At 41.7% G+C, this 20,168-nt stretch overlaps 1 protein-coding gene across 1 annotated transcript in view; it reads left to right on the top strand.

Annotated features, from left to right (window-relative positions):
- Nucleotides 1–20,168, top strand: part of cps1 (carbamoyl-phosphate synthase 1, mitochondrial) — a gene marked incomplete at its 5' end in the record, with an annotated part of 83,514 nt that overhangs the window by 12,516 nt on the left and 50,830 nt on the right. The window contains 12 exons of the mRNA XM_080018592.1: nucleotides 198–304; nucleotides 513–654; nucleotides 1,246–1,323; nucleotides 1,775–1,873; nucleotides 1,990–2,085; nucleotides 5,372–5,561; nucleotides 9,069–9,226; nucleotides 13,386–13,514; nucleotides 15,794–15,938; nucleotides 17,160–17,370; nucleotides 18,494–18,692; nucleotides 19,825–20,001. Of these exons, the coding sequence (XP_079874718.1) occupies nucleotides 198–304; nucleotides 513–654; nucleotides 1,246–1,323; nucleotides 1,775–1,873; nucleotides 1,990–2,085; nucleotides 5,372–5,561; nucleotides 9,069–9,226; nucleotides 13,386–13,514; nucleotides 15,794–15,938; nucleotides 17,160–17,370; nucleotides 18,494–18,692; nucleotides 19,825–20,001 (1,731 nt within the window). The remainder of the gene's footprint in view (nucleotides 1–197; nucleotides 305–512; nucleotides 655–1,245; nucleotides 1,324–1,774; nucleotides 1,874–1,989; nucleotides 2,086–5,371; nucleotides 5,562–9,068; nucleotides 9,227–13,385; nucleotides 13,515–15,793; nucleotides 15,939–17,159; nucleotides 17,371–18,493; nucleotides 18,693–19,824; nucleotides 20,002–20,168) is intronic.

Here is a 20,168-nt window from a genome sequence, read left to right as displayed (position 1 = left end):
ATATGATAGTTAAAAACAACTGAATGTGCCACATAGTAGGCATTGCGCACGTTAATATTTAAATGAATTATTTCACATTCTCTGTGAATACGCGCGACAGCTCTCTCCGGACATGTTTTATGGTGGTTTCATGAGAACGACTCGTCTGGCACTGCCCAGTCTGATCGGTGTTTGTGGCGTCCGTCCCTCCTTTAAAGGTTCTGGAGGCTGACCGACCCAAGCCAGTGTTTGGGATCTGCATGGGCAACCAGATCACGGCCCTGGCTGCAGGCGCTCAGTCCTACAAACTACCCATGGGCAACAGGTGAATTCATGCAGAACAAGCATGCAGAGTGCAGAAAACGGACGTTCGGTCGCGCAAAGTACGAGACCTTAAGCTTGAGCGTTAAGCGTGTTTGACGTCGTTCAATCTACAGTGCGCTGCTTCTTGATCTCACCCCCACCCCCACCCCCACCCAAAAAAGCGCAGGGCTTCACTTCTCGATTCATTTCCTTGCGGTCGGTTCTCGCAGAGGCCAGAATCAGCCGGTGCTGAACGTGATGACGGGCCAGGCCTTCATCACGGCCCAGAACCACGGCTACGGCATCGACAGCACCTCCCTGCCGCCCGGCTGGAGCCCGCTCTTCGTCAACGCCAACGACGGCACCAACGAGGTGGAGTTCACTCTGTTTATTCGCTCATGAAATGAAAACCAACAAGCCCTTCAACCAACAAATGATTCAAATAGTTTGCTTTGGCTTTTACATATTGCTTTGCAACAAGCATTACTCCTCGGGTCAAGATACTTTTGTGCTGTTATGTTGTTATATCGTTATATTGCTATTGTGCTCTTATACTACACAATACTGTACTCATACACTGCTCTTCACACACATAATTATTTGTTTTTCAAAGCCCTTATGGGGAGTTTTAAGTCTTTTTTTGTTTAGTCCCACAAACGGTAAGTTTGACTCTATGCGAACTCTACTCCACTCCTTGTTTTGGAGGGAAACATGGTATTTTGAACAAAACAAACTAGAAAAACGCCAGATTGCAAGATGCATAGCAAATCAGCAAGCATTTGGGATTCGTTTTGTGGAAAGCGATGCTGTCGTATTTGTTATACGGAGGCTTTCAAATAGGTAAAAAGTGGCAACTCCTCATTTGGTCTTGAAATCTACTACAGAACAACGACATGATTGAACGTTATGAGAAGAACTGTGTCCTCTTTTTTCCTCTTCATGTCCACGGTCTGTGTTTTCCAGGGTATAATGCATGACTCCAAGCCCGTTTTCACAGCCCAGTTTCACCCCGAGGCGAAAGGCGGCCCCACGGACACCGAGGTACGGACGCCGGGGTTTGAACAACAAAATATGCAAACAATGCCATTCCTTATCAGTCCCAGGTGCAGGTGGGGTTTAAAATTGGCAGGAGATGCGATAGAGAAATTAATTAAAACCTTTTCTTTTCTGTTACTGATTTTTGGCTGCATTTTACTCTTCAGACCATTTGAATATAAATATTAGTCTGAAAGTCAAAAAAAAAATGGAGAAAATTTAAAAGAAAAAATGATAATAAAATGGCATAACATTTTTCAAATTATAATAAAAATGTTATTGTCATAGGCAAAAAAAACACAAAACAGAATGAGTCACATATTTAAAGCAATACAAAATGCAGTGTTATCCACAGAATCAATTATTGTAATGGAAATGTTATGTCCCACATAATCCATCAAACAATGCCGTTAAATTATGTGTATGTTAAAATGTGTTCCTTCTTTTGTTCCCGCAGTTCCTCTTCGATGCCTTCATATCACTGATCAAAACGGGCAAGGATGCCAACATCATGTCAGTCATGCCCAAAAAGCCAGACCTCCCTCCCCGGGCCCAGGTCGGTCACAGTGGACGAAGCAACCCAACAGAAAGTGTCAAAACGGACATAATAGCCCAAGATTTATCCACTTTGGACTATTCGAGGGTTTCTTAATGGCTAGTCTGTACCTGCAGGTATCCAAGGTGTTGGTGCTGGGGTCCGGGGGTCTGTCCATCGGCCAGGCGGGAGAGTTTGACTACTCGGGCTCCCAGGCCGTCAAAGCCATGAAGGTGAGACGCGCGAGCCACCCCCCCCGGTTCCCGCCAGACACTTAAACCTTAAACCACTTAAACACTTAAACCACCCTGTGTGAAATTTGGTCACAGAACTCTGGCAATGCAGCGTTGCAAGTTCTTTCAAGTTCAAAATAAATCCACCCCTCGAAGACATTAGCTGGCAAAAAACAACGCTCTTGTCCTGGAGGCGAGGATGCCCGTGCAGGTTTAATATTAATATTGTATATTAATACCGTTGCAAGGTGAAGCGATAGTGTTGATTTTGCATGATGATCAATAAATCAGAGGTCCAGTGAGTGACATTACTGGTTAGAAGTTTTTTTGGAAAAATAGACAAATAAGAAGGGGAGCATGGAAATAGCTACATTCATTTTAACACAATTATTCTGCTTTGTGCTGCTGCATGTCTTGATTAATTGACCATTTACTTTTAAAGAGGTATTTATTGATTTGTTTGTTTGTTTATTTTCTTCTCAAATTGTATATATACAGTATATCAATAATCAAAGATCAGTAATCATAGATATACTGTGTATATATCTAAGATTTGTGAGTCTATCAATGTGCTATTTGACAGTATCGCCTTAGACGTATCAGAAAAAATGTAAAAGAAGAGTGAGTTAACCTGCCATTCAAATGTCAAACATAAAAACATTTAAATTAGCAGAAATATTTCTATAGCCGCATATGCCCATTCAACTTCCACATTTACCCTAACCCTAACCCTAACCCTAACAATCAAGAAAAAAAGCTCACAATGCTCACTTCTGGCCCCGTTTCAGAACTTTTCCTTTCTAGAAACCGAAAACCACATTGATCATCGTGTGTGTGTGTGTGTGTGTGTGTGTGTGTGTGTGTGTGTGTGTGTGTGTGTGTGTGTGTGTGTGTGTGTGTGTGTGTGTGTGTGTGTGTGTGTGTGTGTGTGTGTGTGTGTGTGTGTGTGTGTGTGTGTGGATCCAGGTCAGGTGAGTCTACTCAAACCACAGTAATGTAATAAAAAATAAATAAAAATCCAGAATCTTACATTTAATCCGTCAAGGTTGGAAATAGACACTTGTAATAGTAGATGACAATGACATATAGTGTGTGTGTGTGGAGATATATATATATATATATATATATATATATGTGTGTGTGTGTGTGTGTGTGTGTGTGTGTGTGTGTGTGTGTGTGTGTACAGTGTATATGTGTGTGTATATATTTGATATACTAATATAAATAATAGACAATAAGACTACGTTTATATTACATAATAAAGATCACATTGAAAATTTATGATATTTGTTTTGGACTGAAATTGAAAAAATAGTGCTTAAAAAAGTACTTGAAAGTCCATTTCATTGTGTAGTTTCTTTTATATACTGAGGTGCAAGGCCATTTAGAGCTTTATATACAAGTAGCAGAATCTTAAAATCAATCAAGTTTTAAGGGGAGCCAATGTAAACATCTAAGAACAGGTGTAATGTTTTCAAACTTTTTAGACCCAGTGAGAACGCGTGCAGCTGCATTTTGGATTAACTGTAGCCACGACACAGCTGATTTCAGGAGGCCGGTGAATAGGCCATTACAGTTGTCCTATCTACTCTAAATGCATGGATTCATTTTTCAGAGTCTGCTTTTGACAGGAAGCCTCTTAATTTTGAAATATATTTTAGATGGTAGAAGGCTGCTTTTGTGATGTGATTGATATGGCTTTTAAAACGTCTGTGATTACAAGATTTTTGGCTTCATTCTTGCTCTCCAGAGACAGAGAACTGAGATGAGCTGCTATTTTCTGTCTCTGAGCCTTCGCACCAAAAACGAGTATTTCTGTTTTATCTTTGTTCAGTTGTGAAAGCTTCTGTGACATGCATACATTAATATCATTAATACACTGAGTGAGGGAGTGTATAGGGAGTAGGTCATCAGGAGATAGGGATATGTACAGTTGTGAATGATCTGCATAATTATGGTAATTTATTTTGTGTTTCTTTATAATTTGTGCAAATGGTGGCATATAGAGGTTAAACGATAATGGTGCAAGAATCGAACCTTTGGGCACGCCACATATAATATCCACTTTGTTCTCGACAAAATCTCCAGTGGACACAAAGAACTGCCTGTCCTGTAGGTTGGTTCTACCAGGTTGGAACCAGGCCCACCCATTTTGGTAATATCGCTTGTAAAATATGATGGTCAACATTGTCGAAGGCAGCACTGAAATCCAGAAGCAGAACAACAACATATAGTTTTTTTGCATCAGTGTTTATATACAGATCATTCACAACTTTAATAAGTGCTGTTTCTGTGCTATGGTGAGGTCGGAAACCAGATTGATAAGTGTCTAAATGGCTTTTTGATGTTGGATAGTTGTTAAGCTGAAGGTAAACTGCTTTTTCAAGTATTTTGCTGAGGAACGGCAGGTTGGAAATGGGCCTGTAGTTGGCAATAACGGTTTGCATCAAGATTGCTCTTCTTCAGGAGTGGTTTGATGACAGCTGTTTTAAATGCTGCAGGAAATACACCTGATTGAAGAGAGCCATTTATAATTACTATCTCAATGTGCTAGGCAGTTAAAAACAGTTTTAAAAAATGTGGTATGGAGAGGGTCCAAGCAGCAGGTGGAGGTTAACAACTGCTGTCCGTGCCTTAGCAACCCCCAATGCTGCTAGGTAGGAAAACAAGGTAGAAAGGCAATTTTAATTAAAAAAGAACACCTAGACCCATGTTAATTAGCCCAGAGACCCTCCAGTCCTTTATCATATTGGGTTTCACTTTTAACTAGGAGCTCTTGTCTCCTAGTCAGCTCGGCCAGGGAAGCCCTCCAGGTTTTCATACTTTTCAGACCGTGGCTGCTGGCCTGTGTCTTGAATGCCACGACTCATCTTCCACATTCATTTTACAACAGCTGCTTCTTCACAGACACTCTCAAAGTGAGCCCTCATGCGCGGAATCTTAACAGATGTAGTCACTAGTCAGTGTTTTTCTGCACAATCTCTCTCAAAGTAATCAGTTGTATAAGTATTGGAATTATGTAGTTTGGGAAACCTCGATAGGTAGTTTGCTCTCCTCAGCGGTATCTCGCAACGGGGGCAATTTAACCTCTTTAAACATCTTTCATTCCCCAGTAAAGACCAAAGCCTCGACTTTGCATTAAATGTAATATCTTAGAAACTACTGTATGATTCCTACATCTTCCTTCGTTCCAGTTATCCAGTAAAATCTTGATTTTGCGTGAAGTGTTCGGCCTTGGCTAAATGAAACCTCTTGCGGGGGTTGGGGTGTGCCGGGTTTGTCGCAGGAGGAGAACCTGAAGACGGTGCTGATGAACCCCAACATTGCCTCGGTGCAGACCAACGAGGTGGGCAGCAAGCAGGCCGACTCCGTCTACTTCCTGCCCGTCACTCCGCAGTTCGTCACCGAGGTCATCAAGGTCGAGCGCCCCGACGGAATCCTGCTCTCCATGGGGGGGCAGACCGCCCTCAACTGTGGTAAGAGCCAGTGTGGCCCTGGTGGACCCTATTTATTTATTGATACATATATTTTTAAATTCATAATATTATTTATTAATAAATACATATTTAAATCTTTTTATATATTTTTTTTCCATAATACTTTTTTTACATCTTTTTTACATCATTATCTTTTATATATTTTATTTATGAATATGAATGTGTCATGTACCGTATTTTCACGACCATAAGGCGCACCGTACTAAAAGGCGCAGTCTCAGTTATGTGTGCCATTACTGTATTTAACACACACATAAGGCGCACCGGATTATAGGGCGCGGTTTTTATATACCGGTACATATCCTCTACTACGTTTAAATACCTCTACTGCGTATTTAAAAATAGAGCAGGAGCAAAACTGAGTATGTTTGTGCTTTATTCATGTATTTATTACAAAGTATTAATCAAACCCATCGAAGTCATCATCCTCTGTTTCTGAATTAAACAGCTGCGCTAAATCAGACATGCCAGTTTCCCCTTCTTCGCTGTCAGAGTCACTTTCCGTGCCGTGCGGCTCCTCGGAAATGATGCCGGCTTTTGCGAAAGCTCGAACAACAGTGCCAGCAGACACGTTAGCCCAAGCATCTACAATCCATCCGCAAACTGTGGCGTAACTTGCCCGGCGCTGCCTTCCACTTTTCGTGAAACTGTGGTCTCCGTCGGTCATCCATCGCTCCCACGCCGCTCGCAGCCTTACTTTGAACGGCCGGTTCACACCGATGTCGAGCGGTTGAAGTTCCTTTGTCAGACCTCCCGGAATAACAGCAAGCACAGCGTTCATTTGTTTCACCTTGTTTTTCACATCGGCTGTGAGATGGGCACGCATGGAGTCACAGATTAACAGCGATGGTGATGCGTGGAAAAAACCACCTGGTCTCCTTACATACACCTCCCTCAGCCACTCTTTCATCATCTCCTCATCCATCCAGCCCTTTTCATTTGCCTTAATAACGACTCCAGCTGGAAAAGTCTCTTTAGGCAAAGTCTTTCTCTTAAAAATCACCATAGGCGGCAGTTTCTGTCCATTTGCGTGGCAGCCAAGCACAACAGTAAACGACGCCTTTTCATACCCCGTTGTGCGTATCGCTACCGTGCTGGTCCCCTTCTTCTCCACCGTGTGATTCACCGGGATGTCGAAAGTGAGCGGCACCTCGTCCATGTTGGTGATGTGGCTTGGCTGGATGCGTTTGTCGGCGATGTGTTTGCTGCAGTAGGAGTGGAAGCTCGCCAGCTTTTCATTATAATCCGCCGGACGTTGCTGCGCTACTGTAGTCCTGGTCCGGAATGAAAAATGGCACCGTTTCATAAAACGAAAGCACCACGACGGACCTCCTTGAAAATGTTCAATTTTCATTTCTTACGCTAGCGTTACTGCTTTTAGTCGAACAGTGACCGTCGAAACGCTCGCCCCACTCGTTCTTTGCTCGATGATCCACCGCTCGAGTCTTATGTCCGCGGAAATTCAGCTGCGTCTTCTTCACCTGTCGGAGTTCGTTTTCCATCTTCCTCCACTTGCGAACCATCGATTCATTAATCTTGAATTCTCTCGCGGCTGCTCGATTTCCATGTTCCTCTGCGTAGCTGATAGCCTTCAGTTTAAACTGTGCTTCATAGGCGTGTCTCTTTGCCATTTTAAGGGTTGTTAAGACAACAATGTTCTGCATAAAGCACATACCTGTTCTTTTATACACAATCCACGCCCACACTTCCCCCTTTAACGTTCTCATGGTGGTCTCAACAACGTCCGCAGTAACAACACACATAGGGCGCACCGCACTATAGGGCGCGCCGCACATTTTGAGGAAAAAAAAAGACGTTTATATGCGCCTTATAGTCGCGAAAATACGGTATATGTTTTTCAATATATTTCCATTAGGGGTGTCACGATATCCATTCGAAATCGAAAATTGATTCGTGAAAATCGATTGTGATTTTGTGAAGTCCGAAATCACAGGCAGGGTCGCGATTCTCCCCTTATTATAGTGGGTAATATTGTGCGACATGGTTGCCGTATTGGGGTGGTCAAAATCTGCAGCGAATCAAATGCAGTGTGCGATGGGGGTTGTCCACTGCAGCTTGCCCGGCTTCGAACCAACTTCATGAAGTTTTGTTCAGAGTTGGGAGAGCTTAGCGCACACTGCACACGCCCACCAGGCGTGTGCAGTGTGCGAAATTTTTAGAGTTTGAATATTACAAAACTAATAACAATAATGTTCATTATATGTTCATCCAGTTTGTTGCACATAAGAGAGAAATATTTCCAGTAACAGTGTGCGAAGTCTGCATCGGAAAGAGATTCAGGAGCGCACCTCTCCTCCACGGTTTAACTGTGTGTACAAGGGAGAGTGCGCCTTTATCCAGTAATTCCAGGTATGTGGCTTTAAAAGTGGGAAATAAACATGACCATCACTGATGTAATGTCCTCTAGAACAGATGTTCCCAACCACCGGGTCGCAGACTGTGCTGGGCCACGGGGCATTTGCCCCGATTTATTCAGGAGCGCTCTGCGATCTTCCTCAGAGCCTAACAGCAGCAGGAAACAAAGTCAATTAAATACAATATATTTTCTTTGTTTGGAGAAAAGATCGCTCTGATCGGAGCTGCAGGTAGAAATTTGCCCTTTACTAGCGGCATCTATATTTCTGCCATTATTTTGGTGAGTAAATTAAAAGTAGTGTAATAAGTAGCTTACTGTTTATTATTCTAAATTCTAGTTTTGCTAAAGCTCTTAACTGTTTAGGTGGGTTGTTTAAATATTCTCATATTTTATGTTATTAATAATTTTTAATGTTCGAATAAAAGTTACTTATTGAGGAACAAGTCTTTTTATTTACATATCAAGACTAGATAGTCTAATGAGCGCATAGCCATCAGTGCTGAAAAAAAAGAGAATCGTGACACCTCTATATACGTATATATATAATTTATGTGTTTATTTATTTGGATTCCTTTTTGCCATCAAGTAATGGTGTGTATTAAGGCCCCCTCTGGCCACTCAAAGTCAAATTTTCCACGTTAACAGTGGGCGGGGGGGACACTAGATACAAGATACAACAATCACTTGTTGTATCTTGACATGGTAATACCTCTATATTGCTAATTTTATGATGTTTTGGGGATGGCTGTTGGTGCACACAAGAAATATTCCAGAACCAATCATCAGTATTATTATTATTATTATTATTATTATTATTTAACCTTTATTTAGCCAGGTACGTCCTATTGAGATTACAAGTCTCTTTTTTGAGGGAGCCCTGGCCATGAAAGCAGCAATACGGTGTTTCAAACACGTACAAGCAAACATATAGATGGCGGTACAGTGTCGATATGGATGTGAAATTATGAGCGAGCAGGGAGAGGCATGGATTTAAACTCTTCCATGAAGTTCAGAAATGTGTGTTTCAGAACATTTAACCATATCACGGTATTACATACAATCACCCAAGCCCCCGCGAAATCTGGTGTCGTTGTGCCCCGCATGTCCAGGGGTGGAGCTGTTCAGGAGCGGCGTTCTGCAGCAGTACGGGGTCAAGGTTCTTGGCACGCCGGTGGATTCCATCATGGCCACGGAGGACAGGCAGCTGTTCGCCGACAAACTGATGGAGATCAACGAGAAGATCGCCCCCAGTGTCGCCGTGGAGTCGGTAAGGACGCAGTGATGGCGACCGATTTCATTAACCTCGGCTTCTTGACGTTTAAAAAGTCGCTTGAGGATGTCATACTGTTGTGTTTCCCAGTCGCTGCCTGTTGAGTTTTAATATGAAAAATTTGAGTTTTACCAATTACATTTTCAATCCTTGATATTAAAAATTATATTCTTGATGTCGGACATTCAGTTGGGACTTTTGCAGTTGCAATTAATTAATAAGTGAAATCTCAAATGTTTTCAATATTAACCATAATACAAATAATAATAATAATAATAATAACCTTGTACCTGTAATAGAAAAATATTAATTACCTCTTAATATCTTTCTTAAACCCTAAACAAAACAGGATGCCCCTTCTGTAAACTAATTTCAGTGTGACCCCAGACATGCATTGATCATCTCCTAGGGGAAGGGGAGGATTTCACAATCGCAGACTAATTATTTAAATTCCCTTAGAGGAATGACCCCCTCTGCTATGTTGCCACTGAGTCATAGTACAAAAGTCATTCCCCATGAAATATTATGTCAGAACTTGTGATAAAGCACTGTTGGAAGGGGGTCTAAGTTTCTCGTTTTATTCTATAGAATAAATCCATTAATAGGACCCTGTGTTCGCTCTTGGTAGCGGAGCCAGGGTAATCCCACCAGATCCACATTAAGAATTCCACGTGTTTCAAGTGTTGAACATCAGGCCATCAGATAGTAACTACAAAAGCAAAGAAAACAAGCAAAAGGCATTTACAGAAAATAATAATAAAATAATTAACAGACAGAAATTAATTAAAACAAGGTAAGAATATGCAAATGAAAGCAGATATATGAAATTGCATTCAAAGAAAAAAATAGAACAAGCAAAATGCATTTTTGCGAAGGATGGCGGTCGTACCTCAGCTAATTGTTTTCTTATTTCAGCGTCTTGGAGTCTTGGATTTCACTGTCACAACAACAACCACAATTTGGTAAAAGACAGCAGTTGAGATGAACACCTTAAAATTTCCATAGATCACGCGCAGGATTCAAAGATTCCGTCTTCAGGTGCACACAGTACATCCCGCAATGCACTTTGGTTTTGGTACAAAATAGTTGGTGTAATGAGCTACCTGTGTGTCTGACAGGTGACCAGCTAACTGTTCTGAAAAAGAGAATTGCTCAAGTTGAGAAATTTACCTTGATAGTCATATGTCCTCCACACCATTTAATACAATCCACATCCTGTCCACCTGCATTTCCTAAAAGTTTGTTGTGTCTCTGTATAGCTGACACTTCCCAATGTGACTTAGACTGCATTCATGCTTTTTTCTGATAAAACATTTTATATGTATTTGTAAACAAATTGGATTTTTGATTAAAGTGGATTATGTTGTTTTTGGCGGCACCTATGGTGAAAAGCAGTAATTGCAGGTCTGTTTTTGGACTTCACTTTCCAGAGATCCAAACAGTGGATCTGTTTGTGTGACGTAATTCAGTTGGTATTTCTGACTGTCAAATTTGTTTACAAGGGGGTCCATCCCGTAGCGATGGTCCCCAATTTTTTTTATTATTTTTATTCTCCTTGGCACTTTTTGGGATAAAACAGTCTGCAACAGAACAACCACTGCAGCTACGGACATGGTTGAGGTGTTGTTTAGAACCGGGATGCCACATTTCGTGGTAAATAATCACCTAAAAACGTCTACTGTTTTCCGGTTTCATGGCATCGTAACCGATCGGCACGAAAAAGATTAATCCAAAGAAAGTTGTCACCACGTCGAGTCGGGTCCACCCCAACTATTGGAATTAATGATACGTTTTATGTACTTGGAACGCGTTGGAAAACTGGTACCTGTGAAATTGTGACCCTGCGCAGATTACAAGTACATTTGGTACCTTTTGACTTTTTTTATTTATTTATTTTTTTGCATCATTTGAAAGGGAAGAATCAGAGCTTCAAAACAAGGTGTCACTTGTGCAAATCAAGTAAATGTTTTTAAAGCTATGACTTGTTCATGACGAGGGTGCGGCAAACTGTGTTTCTGAGATAATCACCTTCAAAGTTTCCCCGAAACTTGGACCCATTCAGCAAGCTCCAAGAATGCAAATGGTCACTGGTCAGATTAAAGTCCGCGATATGATTTAGATCTTCCGCCACCCGCTTCTTGTAATCCATAACAACACGGAGATTAAAGTTTTCATAGACAAGTGAAACAGAACATTACATTACATTTAGTCATTAAGCTTTTATCCAAAGCGACTTACAATTGTTCAAACACTGACGGACGCAGCCATCAGGAGCAATTAGGGGTTAAGTGTCTTGCTCAAGGACACTACAGCATGCTAGCAGGAGGAGCTTTGGATTTCTAGACCACCAGCTCTACCGCCTGAGCCACCATCCCCACTGAAGGCTCCTTGTCTTGTTTACGGAAGTGACGTCAACTTTTCTTCGCGGCTTACGCCACCTACACAACAATGAATCCAGGTGCGTGTATAAAACACGTAAAATTAAAAAGGTTAAACTCTATCAAAACAGTTTCACATTGTGACTTTATGCATCACATGGAATATGGAGGAATGATCTTCACCTGGACTCTCGCTTTAAAGGAGATGATCGATCGGCGTTGTTCAGCGTCTTGGTAACTGAACTGTGTTTCCCCATGTAATCTAATGGGAATATTTAACTCATAACATTTAACATTTATTTACTATTAACAAATCAAACTCGGTTTTGAAAATAGATTCAAAGATGAAAAAAAAAAATGCAAAGGAACATGAATCTGGAACAATTTTCCTTCTAGAAAGGTTTTTTTCAACTTATTTGGCAGCTCGTGGCAATTTTTCGAAATGCGCGACGTAGTGGGTTTCGCTGCGGTGGGTCACAATTGTAATTACTCAAAGGAAGAGGTCAACGCTTTTCGGTTTTCATGGAACCATAACCCATCGGAAAATTTAATCCACAAAAAGGCATGACCACTAAAGTAAATTTAAATATTGTCCTACATGACAAATTTGGGTGAGAATCGGGCTGAATTGGTGTAGTTTGATGCCGGATTACGGAAAGTCTGCAAAATGTAATGTGTACCTAACATGACTTTATTCAGCCATAGTAAACGCTTACTCACAACGGTGCTTCACACACAAATGAGTTGAAGAGCGAGTCTGTCGCTCTCCCTCTCTGGTGGACCAACCACTGCTGGGTGATGGGAAACGCGTCGCTAACTGTTCTGCTTGTGATTTGAATGCTTGGCGGAAAGTCGCCACAGACACCCGGTTCCTAATACTCAGAATACTGCAAATGCAAGGGCTTTCATCAGTGAGCCATAGGCTCAATCACCTGTGTTACCTCATTGGGCGATAGATAGTGACTTAACAGGCATTGATTTAAATTAAAATCTTTGCCATCGGCACTTTTAAATAATCAGCCTCATTCAAATTGATGCAAATGCTTATGCTAGCTAATGCTAATGCTAGCCACATCCACACTTCGACATTCCTGCTCTCAACGTTTGTGAGCCACTCGCGAGCGATTAGTATGTTGTGAATTAATCAAAACGAATGACTCATGAGTCGTCAAACTGCAAACTACAGACTGACACACGGGACGGACTGAGCCAATGCTCGGCTCACTGATTTAGAGCCCAACTTCTCAGCAAGATGCGCCGCACCGTCTATTCAACCAATGATTATTTCGAATTAATTGCCAAAAATGCCTTAGCCACAGTTCCATGGAGATCGGGGCGGGGCCGTGTCACTCTGCAATTTATGTAATTTATGCAACATGCAGCGCTGTTGGGCTGTGATGATATACAGAATGATGTGCAGAGCTTGGAGTTAGTCCTCCAACCTGTCATTACTTCGACCCAGCTTTTTTGTGTTTTTCTGCTTTTTCACCAAAATAATCTGCTTCAAGGTAATTATTGCCATGGAACATGATGACATGACATATGTGCGCTACAAGGGTATTTCATTTTAAACTTCTTCTCATCTTTTTTTCCAAAATATGACGGGGGTATAGCCCTGTAAGCCCACTGATACCAACGACTATTCTGAGGTTATGAGCTTTGATGGAAGAAGATTTTTTGATATCAACAGTTATACTTGATTTCTGGTTTCTACATTATAACCGTCTAGCCTTCTTTCTTTCTTTCTTTCTTTCTTTCTTTCTTCCTTCCTTGCTTAGGTATCAGACGCGCTGAAGGCGGCATTGCAGATCGGCTACCCCGTGATGCTACGCTCGGCTTACGCCCTTGGAGGCCTGGGCTCGGGCCTGTGCGCCGATAAGGACAAGCTGGAGGAAACCGCCCGCAAGGTGGGAGTCGACTTCTATGTATCCGCCAGCGGAGGAACCTGAAAAGGAATTTATTTTTACCAAATTTCATCACCTCATCACAAACCGGAGCTTCCGGGGATGTTTGTTAACGGGACGCTGTAGCGCTGTTGAGCAACAGAATGCGACACGATAATGGGACCGCTGTCATTTCTCGGGCAGCTCCTAATGCAGTGACGTGTTACTGCGGATGAAGTGGCTTGTATTTTCACTTGTTAAGTGCTGCCTGCCGTTTTAAAGAACATGGTTTCCGTGATGGAACTGACCACCTGCAAACTGTAATAGGTTACACAGATTCCACGTTCTGTCCAAAAAAAGTGAGCGTGTCAAGAAGACAAAGATATCCACTTTTAAATCAGATAAATAAAACCAATATAAAGAGTATTCTTATTCTATAGTGTATATATTATATCACTATATCACTATATTTTATTCCACATACAGTGGGGCAAAAAAGTATTTAGCCACCAATTGTGCAAGTTCTCCCACTTAAAAAGATGAGAGAGGCCTGTAATTTTCATCATAGGTCACTTCGACTATGAGAGACAGAATGGGGGGAAAGAATCCAGGAAATCACATTGTAGGATTTTTAATGAATTAATTGGTAAATTCCTCGGTAAAATAAGTATTTGGTCACCTACAAACAAGCAAGATTTCTGGCTTTCACAGACCTGTAAGTTTTTCTTTAAGAGGCTCCTCTGTCCTCCACTCGTTACCTGTATTAATGCACCTGTTTGAACTCGTTATCAGTATAAAAGACACCTGTCCACAACCTCAAACAGTCACACTCCAAACTCCACTATGGCCAAGACCAAAGAGCTTTCAAAGGACACCAGAAACAACATTGTAGACCTGCACCAGGCTGGGAAGACTGAATCTGCAATAGGTAAGCAGCTTGTTGTGAAGAAATCAACTGTGGGAGCAATTATTAGAAAATGGAAGACATACAAGACCACTGATAATCTCCCTCGATCTGGGGCTCCACGCAAGATCTCACCCCGTGCGGTCAAAATGATCACAAGAACGGTGAGCAAACATCCCAGAACCACACGGGGGGACCTAGTGAATGACCTGCAGAGAGCTGGGACCAAAGTAACAAAGGCTACCATCAGTAACACACTACGCCGCCAGGGACTCAAATCCTGCAGTGCCAGACGTGTCCCCCTGCTTAAGCCAGTACATGTCCAGGCCCGTCTGATGTTTGCTAGAGAGCATTTGAATGAACCAGAAGAGGATTTGGAGAATGTCATGTGGTCAGATGAAACCAAAATATAACTTTTTGGTAAAAACTCAACTTGTCGTGTTTGGAGGAGAAAGAAAGCTGAGTTGCATCCAAAGAACACCATACCTACTGTGAAGCATGGGGGTGGAAACATCATGCTTTGGGCTGCAAAGGGACCAGGACGACTGATCCGTGTAAAGGAAAGAATGAATGGGGCCATGTATCGTGAGATTTTGAGTGAAAACCTCCTTCCATCAGCAAGGGCATTGAAGATGAAACGTGGCTGGGTCTTTCAGCATGACAATGATCCCAAACACACCGCCCGGGCAACGAAGGAGTGGCTTCGTAAGAAGCATTTCAAGGTCCTGGAGTGGCCTAGCCAGTCTCCAGATCTCAACCCCATAGAAAATCTTTGGAGGGAGTTGAAAGTCCGTGTTGCCCAGCGACAGCCCCAAAACATCACTGCTCTAGAGGAGATCTGCATGGAGGAATGGGCCAAAATACCAGCAACAGTGTGTGAAAACCTTGTGAAGAGTTACAGAAAACGTTTCACCTCTGTCATTGCAAACAAAGGGTATATAACAAAGTATTGAGATGAACTTTTGTTATTGACCAAAACCTTATTTTCCACCATAATTTGCAAATAAATTCTTTAAAAATCAGACAATGTGATTTTCTGGATTTTTTTTTCTCATTTTGTCTCTCATAGTTGAGGTATACCTATGAAAATAACAGGCCTCTCTCATCTTTTTAAGTGGGATAACTTGCACAATTGGTGGCTGACTAAATACTTTTTTGCCACACTGTATGTATGCAAACTTGCACAATTTAAATTTTATCCAAATCTGGATTGTGGATACAGAGGTTTGTTGTTCATTTTTTTTTTTCAAGGTTTATTGTCTGTCTGTCTGTCCGTCCGTCCACATATTTTCATTTTAAGCTTTTAGGCTTTTTAATCCATAGACAGAATAAGGCCACTTAAAATCGACAAACGTGTGTGTGTGTGTGTGTGTTCTTTTCATCTGTCTCTGTCCCGCAGGCCTTGGCCATGAGCAGCCAGATCCTGGTGGAGAAGTCGCTCCTGGGCTGGAAGGAGGTGGAGTACGAAGTGGTGCGAGATGTGGCCGACAACTGCGTCACCGTCTGCAACATGGAGAACTTCGATCCCCTGGGCATCCACACCGGTACTACAACCGCACCGACTGTGTTCCTCAAATAAGGGTCAATGTCCTGAAATATCTTCTTTTTATCTGGAGGAGCGTGTAAATGGGCTGCTCTGTTTAGAACGTTACTTATCTCACAAATCACTATTAGTTTGTGAAATAAGTCAAACAGACCGCTGTGTGGGATTCTCTCCAGCTGTTAACGCTGTGTAAACAACTTTTAATTGAAATCAATTTATATTTATTCATTTGAATTATGTTTTTGTTTTATCAGTTATCATTCAACCGCACTTGCGTTGTCGTGCCTAGCAGAAGAGTGAAAGGGAAAAACGAATAATAATAAATATAACTGCAGGCAGCAATACACTGGGTCCAGTTTATTCATTTTAGGTACGTGTGACAGCTTTTTGGTTTCTGTGAAATGCATCAAAATTCACTAAACGGACAAACATTGTGGAGTTATGTCGTGAAGTTATGTCCAAGGTACCTTTTGACTGACCTTGAGGACTGCATTTTTGGACAATGGCTTCTTTATTTTCTTAGACTTTCGACTATTTTTCGACATCTGGAACAATAGCAAAAACAAATTTTGTAATTACATTTCATAACAATAATAATGAATACATTTTTATTTTATAAATATAATAAATAAATGTTCGTTTTAATTACGTTACATTACATTTAGCAGACGCTTTTATCCAAAGCGACTTACAATTGTTCAATCACCGACGGACGCAGCCATCAGGAGCAATTAGGGGTTAAGTGTCTTGCTCAAGGACACTACAGCATGCTAGCAGGAGGAGCCTGGGATCAAACCAGCAACCTTTAGATCACTAGACCACCAGCTCTACCGCCTGAGCTACCATCCCCTACTTTATTGTATTTTGTCTGTTAATAATGTCCAATTGGAAAATTCAGTTGAATAGATGACTCGTCTATCTTGTAATGCAGACAACATTTATGGAACTTTAACATTAATTTGTCATCCATCCAAGGCATCAACCATGTTGGTAGCTTCTGCCATAATAATAATAATAATAATAATAATAATAATAATAATAATAATAATAATAATAATATAAAAGATTGTTGACTATATATATATATATATATATATATAGTATATAAATAGCCAAAAAGAACAGAAACATCAAACTGTCAAACTGAACCCCCCTCATCCCCCTCCCTTATCGCTCTCTTTCTCTCTCTCTCTCTCTTTCTCCCTCTCTGTCTCTCCTCCAGGCGACTCCATCGTGGTGGCTCCCAGCCAGACGCTGTCCAACGAGGAGTACCACATGCTGCGCGAGACGGCCATCAAGGTGGTGCGGCACCTGGGCATCGTGGGCGAGTGCAACATCCAGTACGCGTTGCATCCCTTCTCGCTGGAGTACTGCATCATCGAGGTCAACGCCCGCCTCTCCCGGAGCTCCGCCCTGGCCTCCAAGGCCACTGGGTAAGAGGCTTTTCATGATATTACATTTTTTTTTTGAGACTGATCATTGGAGTGTGAAAAGGGGCTATGTATTCACTTAACTAAGTGAATCTAGGTTTGCTAGAGATTTTGTCATGATTTGAATGTGATATTGAATGATTCGTAATATTCGTAATATCATTTTCAAAATTATTATATAATTATATTATTATAAAATAATTCACTATTCATTCATATTATGTGATATCATATATTCATATATATTTTATAATGTTATTATATTTGTATATATAGATTATGAAACTTTTTATAAACCTTGAACACCGCATTAGAAATCTTTCACCGCCATTTTTTTATCTTTATATTATAATATTGTGTTTTCTATAGCTTTATCCATAAAGACTCTCAGTCACCCCACTTCTTTCCCAAATTATTATGCATAAGATGACCTTTGACCTTGGAGTTGCCGGTAAAAACCCGCTCACGAGGTGTCCTAGAGGCTCAACCGAATAAGCGCGAAACGCCTGCAGAACCCTGGGTTTGAAGCCAGCCTGCGGTCATTTGTCTCTCCCTCTCCCTGCCGCCCATTTCCTGTTTCTTTCCACTGTTCTCTACAATAAAACAAAAAAAAAAAGCCCCAAAAAACCCATAAAAAAACTTGCTCACTAACGCCTGCTACAGGTGCGAATTTAAAAGGTAAATCTAAAGCGGGCTCAGCTTAGTGAGTGAGTGGGTGGGGCTTCCGAATGTCATGCTTCCATCTGATTGGCTGGATGTAATGAGCGTTATGAGAATCAGAAAAAAAAGATCGACTGAGATGAATGAACCAAGCAAACTTACTAATTTCTAGCCTTTTATGCATAAATATTTTTCAAAGGGAAGAGACAGAACAAAAAGCGTGATGTGCAAAGTTGTAAGCGATGGCAGAAAATACACGAGTCAAATGTGTACAGAATTTATAATAGGACTTTTTTTTCGAAATTGCACCTTTATAGACTAATTGTGAGAATATAGTCAGTGAACATCACAGCTTTCCCAGAAAAGTTATGAAACCCAAACTCATCCCAGGTATGCTCTCAAATAATATTTCAGTACACCTCAAACACGGGGATCCGCTGATCTTCATGGTCCCTTGGTCTTATAGCTACCCGCTGGCGTTTGTGGCGGCCAAGCTGGCCCTGGGAATCCCGCTGCCGGAAATTAAGAATGCTGTGTCGGAAAAGACCACGGCCTGCTTTGAGCCCAGCCTGGACTACATCGTCACCAAGATCCCCCGCTGGGACCTGGATCGCTTCCAGGGCATGTCCAGCGAGATCGGCAGCGCCATGAAGAGCGTCGGAGAGGTGACGCCCCGCCCACTCCACCCCACTCCTCACCCACCAGCCCACGCACTCATTCGCTTACTCAGTCGTTCATTCTAAGGACTCACGGATGCCGATACCCGTATTGGGTATCGGGGTCTGACACTGTGCTGAAGTACTCGCACTCGTCCAAAAAAATGTTTTACGACACCTGATATTGACGTGTCGTGACGCAGCTGCTGCTCAGACTCAGACCGTGCTTCTCCTTTTAAAACTTGGTCACAGATTCTGGTCATTCTGGTCTATCTAATTTTGTAATATCAATATAGTTATGAATTTGTAAATAGTAAATTAATTTGTAAATTAATTACTCAGTAGATTATTTTTTATTATTATTATTGCTATCATAAAAACTATTCGACTCTCTGTCAGAAGGACAGAGTGAAATGACTAAATACATTCACAAAACAATGGAAAAATACAGAATATATTGAGTAAAATAGCTTATTTATTACATAAAGGTAAATAAAAGGTTTAATTACAGAAATAGGTGTTTGATGAAAGATTAGGGCAGATAGACACCTAAAACCATCTGCTCTGTTGAATACACTGATTTGCCAAAAGCTGTTATCAGCGGCTTTGCCACAGGCTTCACATCATGCAACACTAGCTTGTGGTGACACCTTGTGACGCTACAGAGAAACTACAATTGAAGACTTAAATAGAGGAATGCAGATATGTTCATTTTGACATAAAAATAGTAATTTAGTTATGTAGGCCAAAGTATATATATATTTTTTTGGAGGGTGAATAGCTCACTGCAAATGTAAATTGAGAAAACGGTTAAGGATAAGCATTGCAGTCGCTGAGCGCATTGCTCCGTTAAGCATCCTAGTTATAAAACTAGGCAAACTTGTTATAAAATACTTTAAAATCAATATTCTGTCCCAATGTATTCTTTCATTCACTAAGTAGCTGTGTAATAAGCGGGGATAATGTGCAGCCAGACGGTGATTATCACGAAATAACCCCCGACAGGGTGATTAGGACTGTCTCACTGCACAATATTCCTTACTTTATCACACTTTACATTTCTTTTTTTTTCTTTTTTTTTTTTTAATAAAAGGAGGTTTAGTTCTTTCCAACCTGGATCTAACACGGTTTCGTTGTGCAGGTGATGGCCGTGGGCCGCACCTTCGAGGAGAGCATGCAGAAGGCCCTGAGGATGTGCCACCCCTCAGTGGACGGCTTTGTGCCCCGGCTGCCTCTGAACAGGGCGTGGGCCGACAGCCAGGACCTGCAGCAGGAGCTGGTGGTGCCCTCCAGCACCCGCGTCTTCTCCCTGGCCAAGGTGCGCTCCCCCATCGAGTTGAGGGTTAGCACAAAGTGACGCACTTTGGTGGAGAAGTTGGGAAGCTCTTCGGAAAGATTAACTATGCAATACGGCACACCGTCGCCTTCTGGGGGCAGGGAGTGCAGCACATATATCAAGCGAGAGCTCTGGCCGCTCACATGCTT

The sequence above is a fragment of the Zeus faber genome (genome assembly GCF_960531495.2).
Source record: "Zeus faber genome assembly, chromosome: 18".
Classification (NCBI taxonomy): Eukaryota; Metazoa; Chordata; class Actinopteri; order Zeiformes; family Zeidae; genus Zeus; species Zeus faber.
Note: the sequence above shows the minus strand (reverse complement) of the source record. Positions and strands in the feature narration are given on the sequence as shown.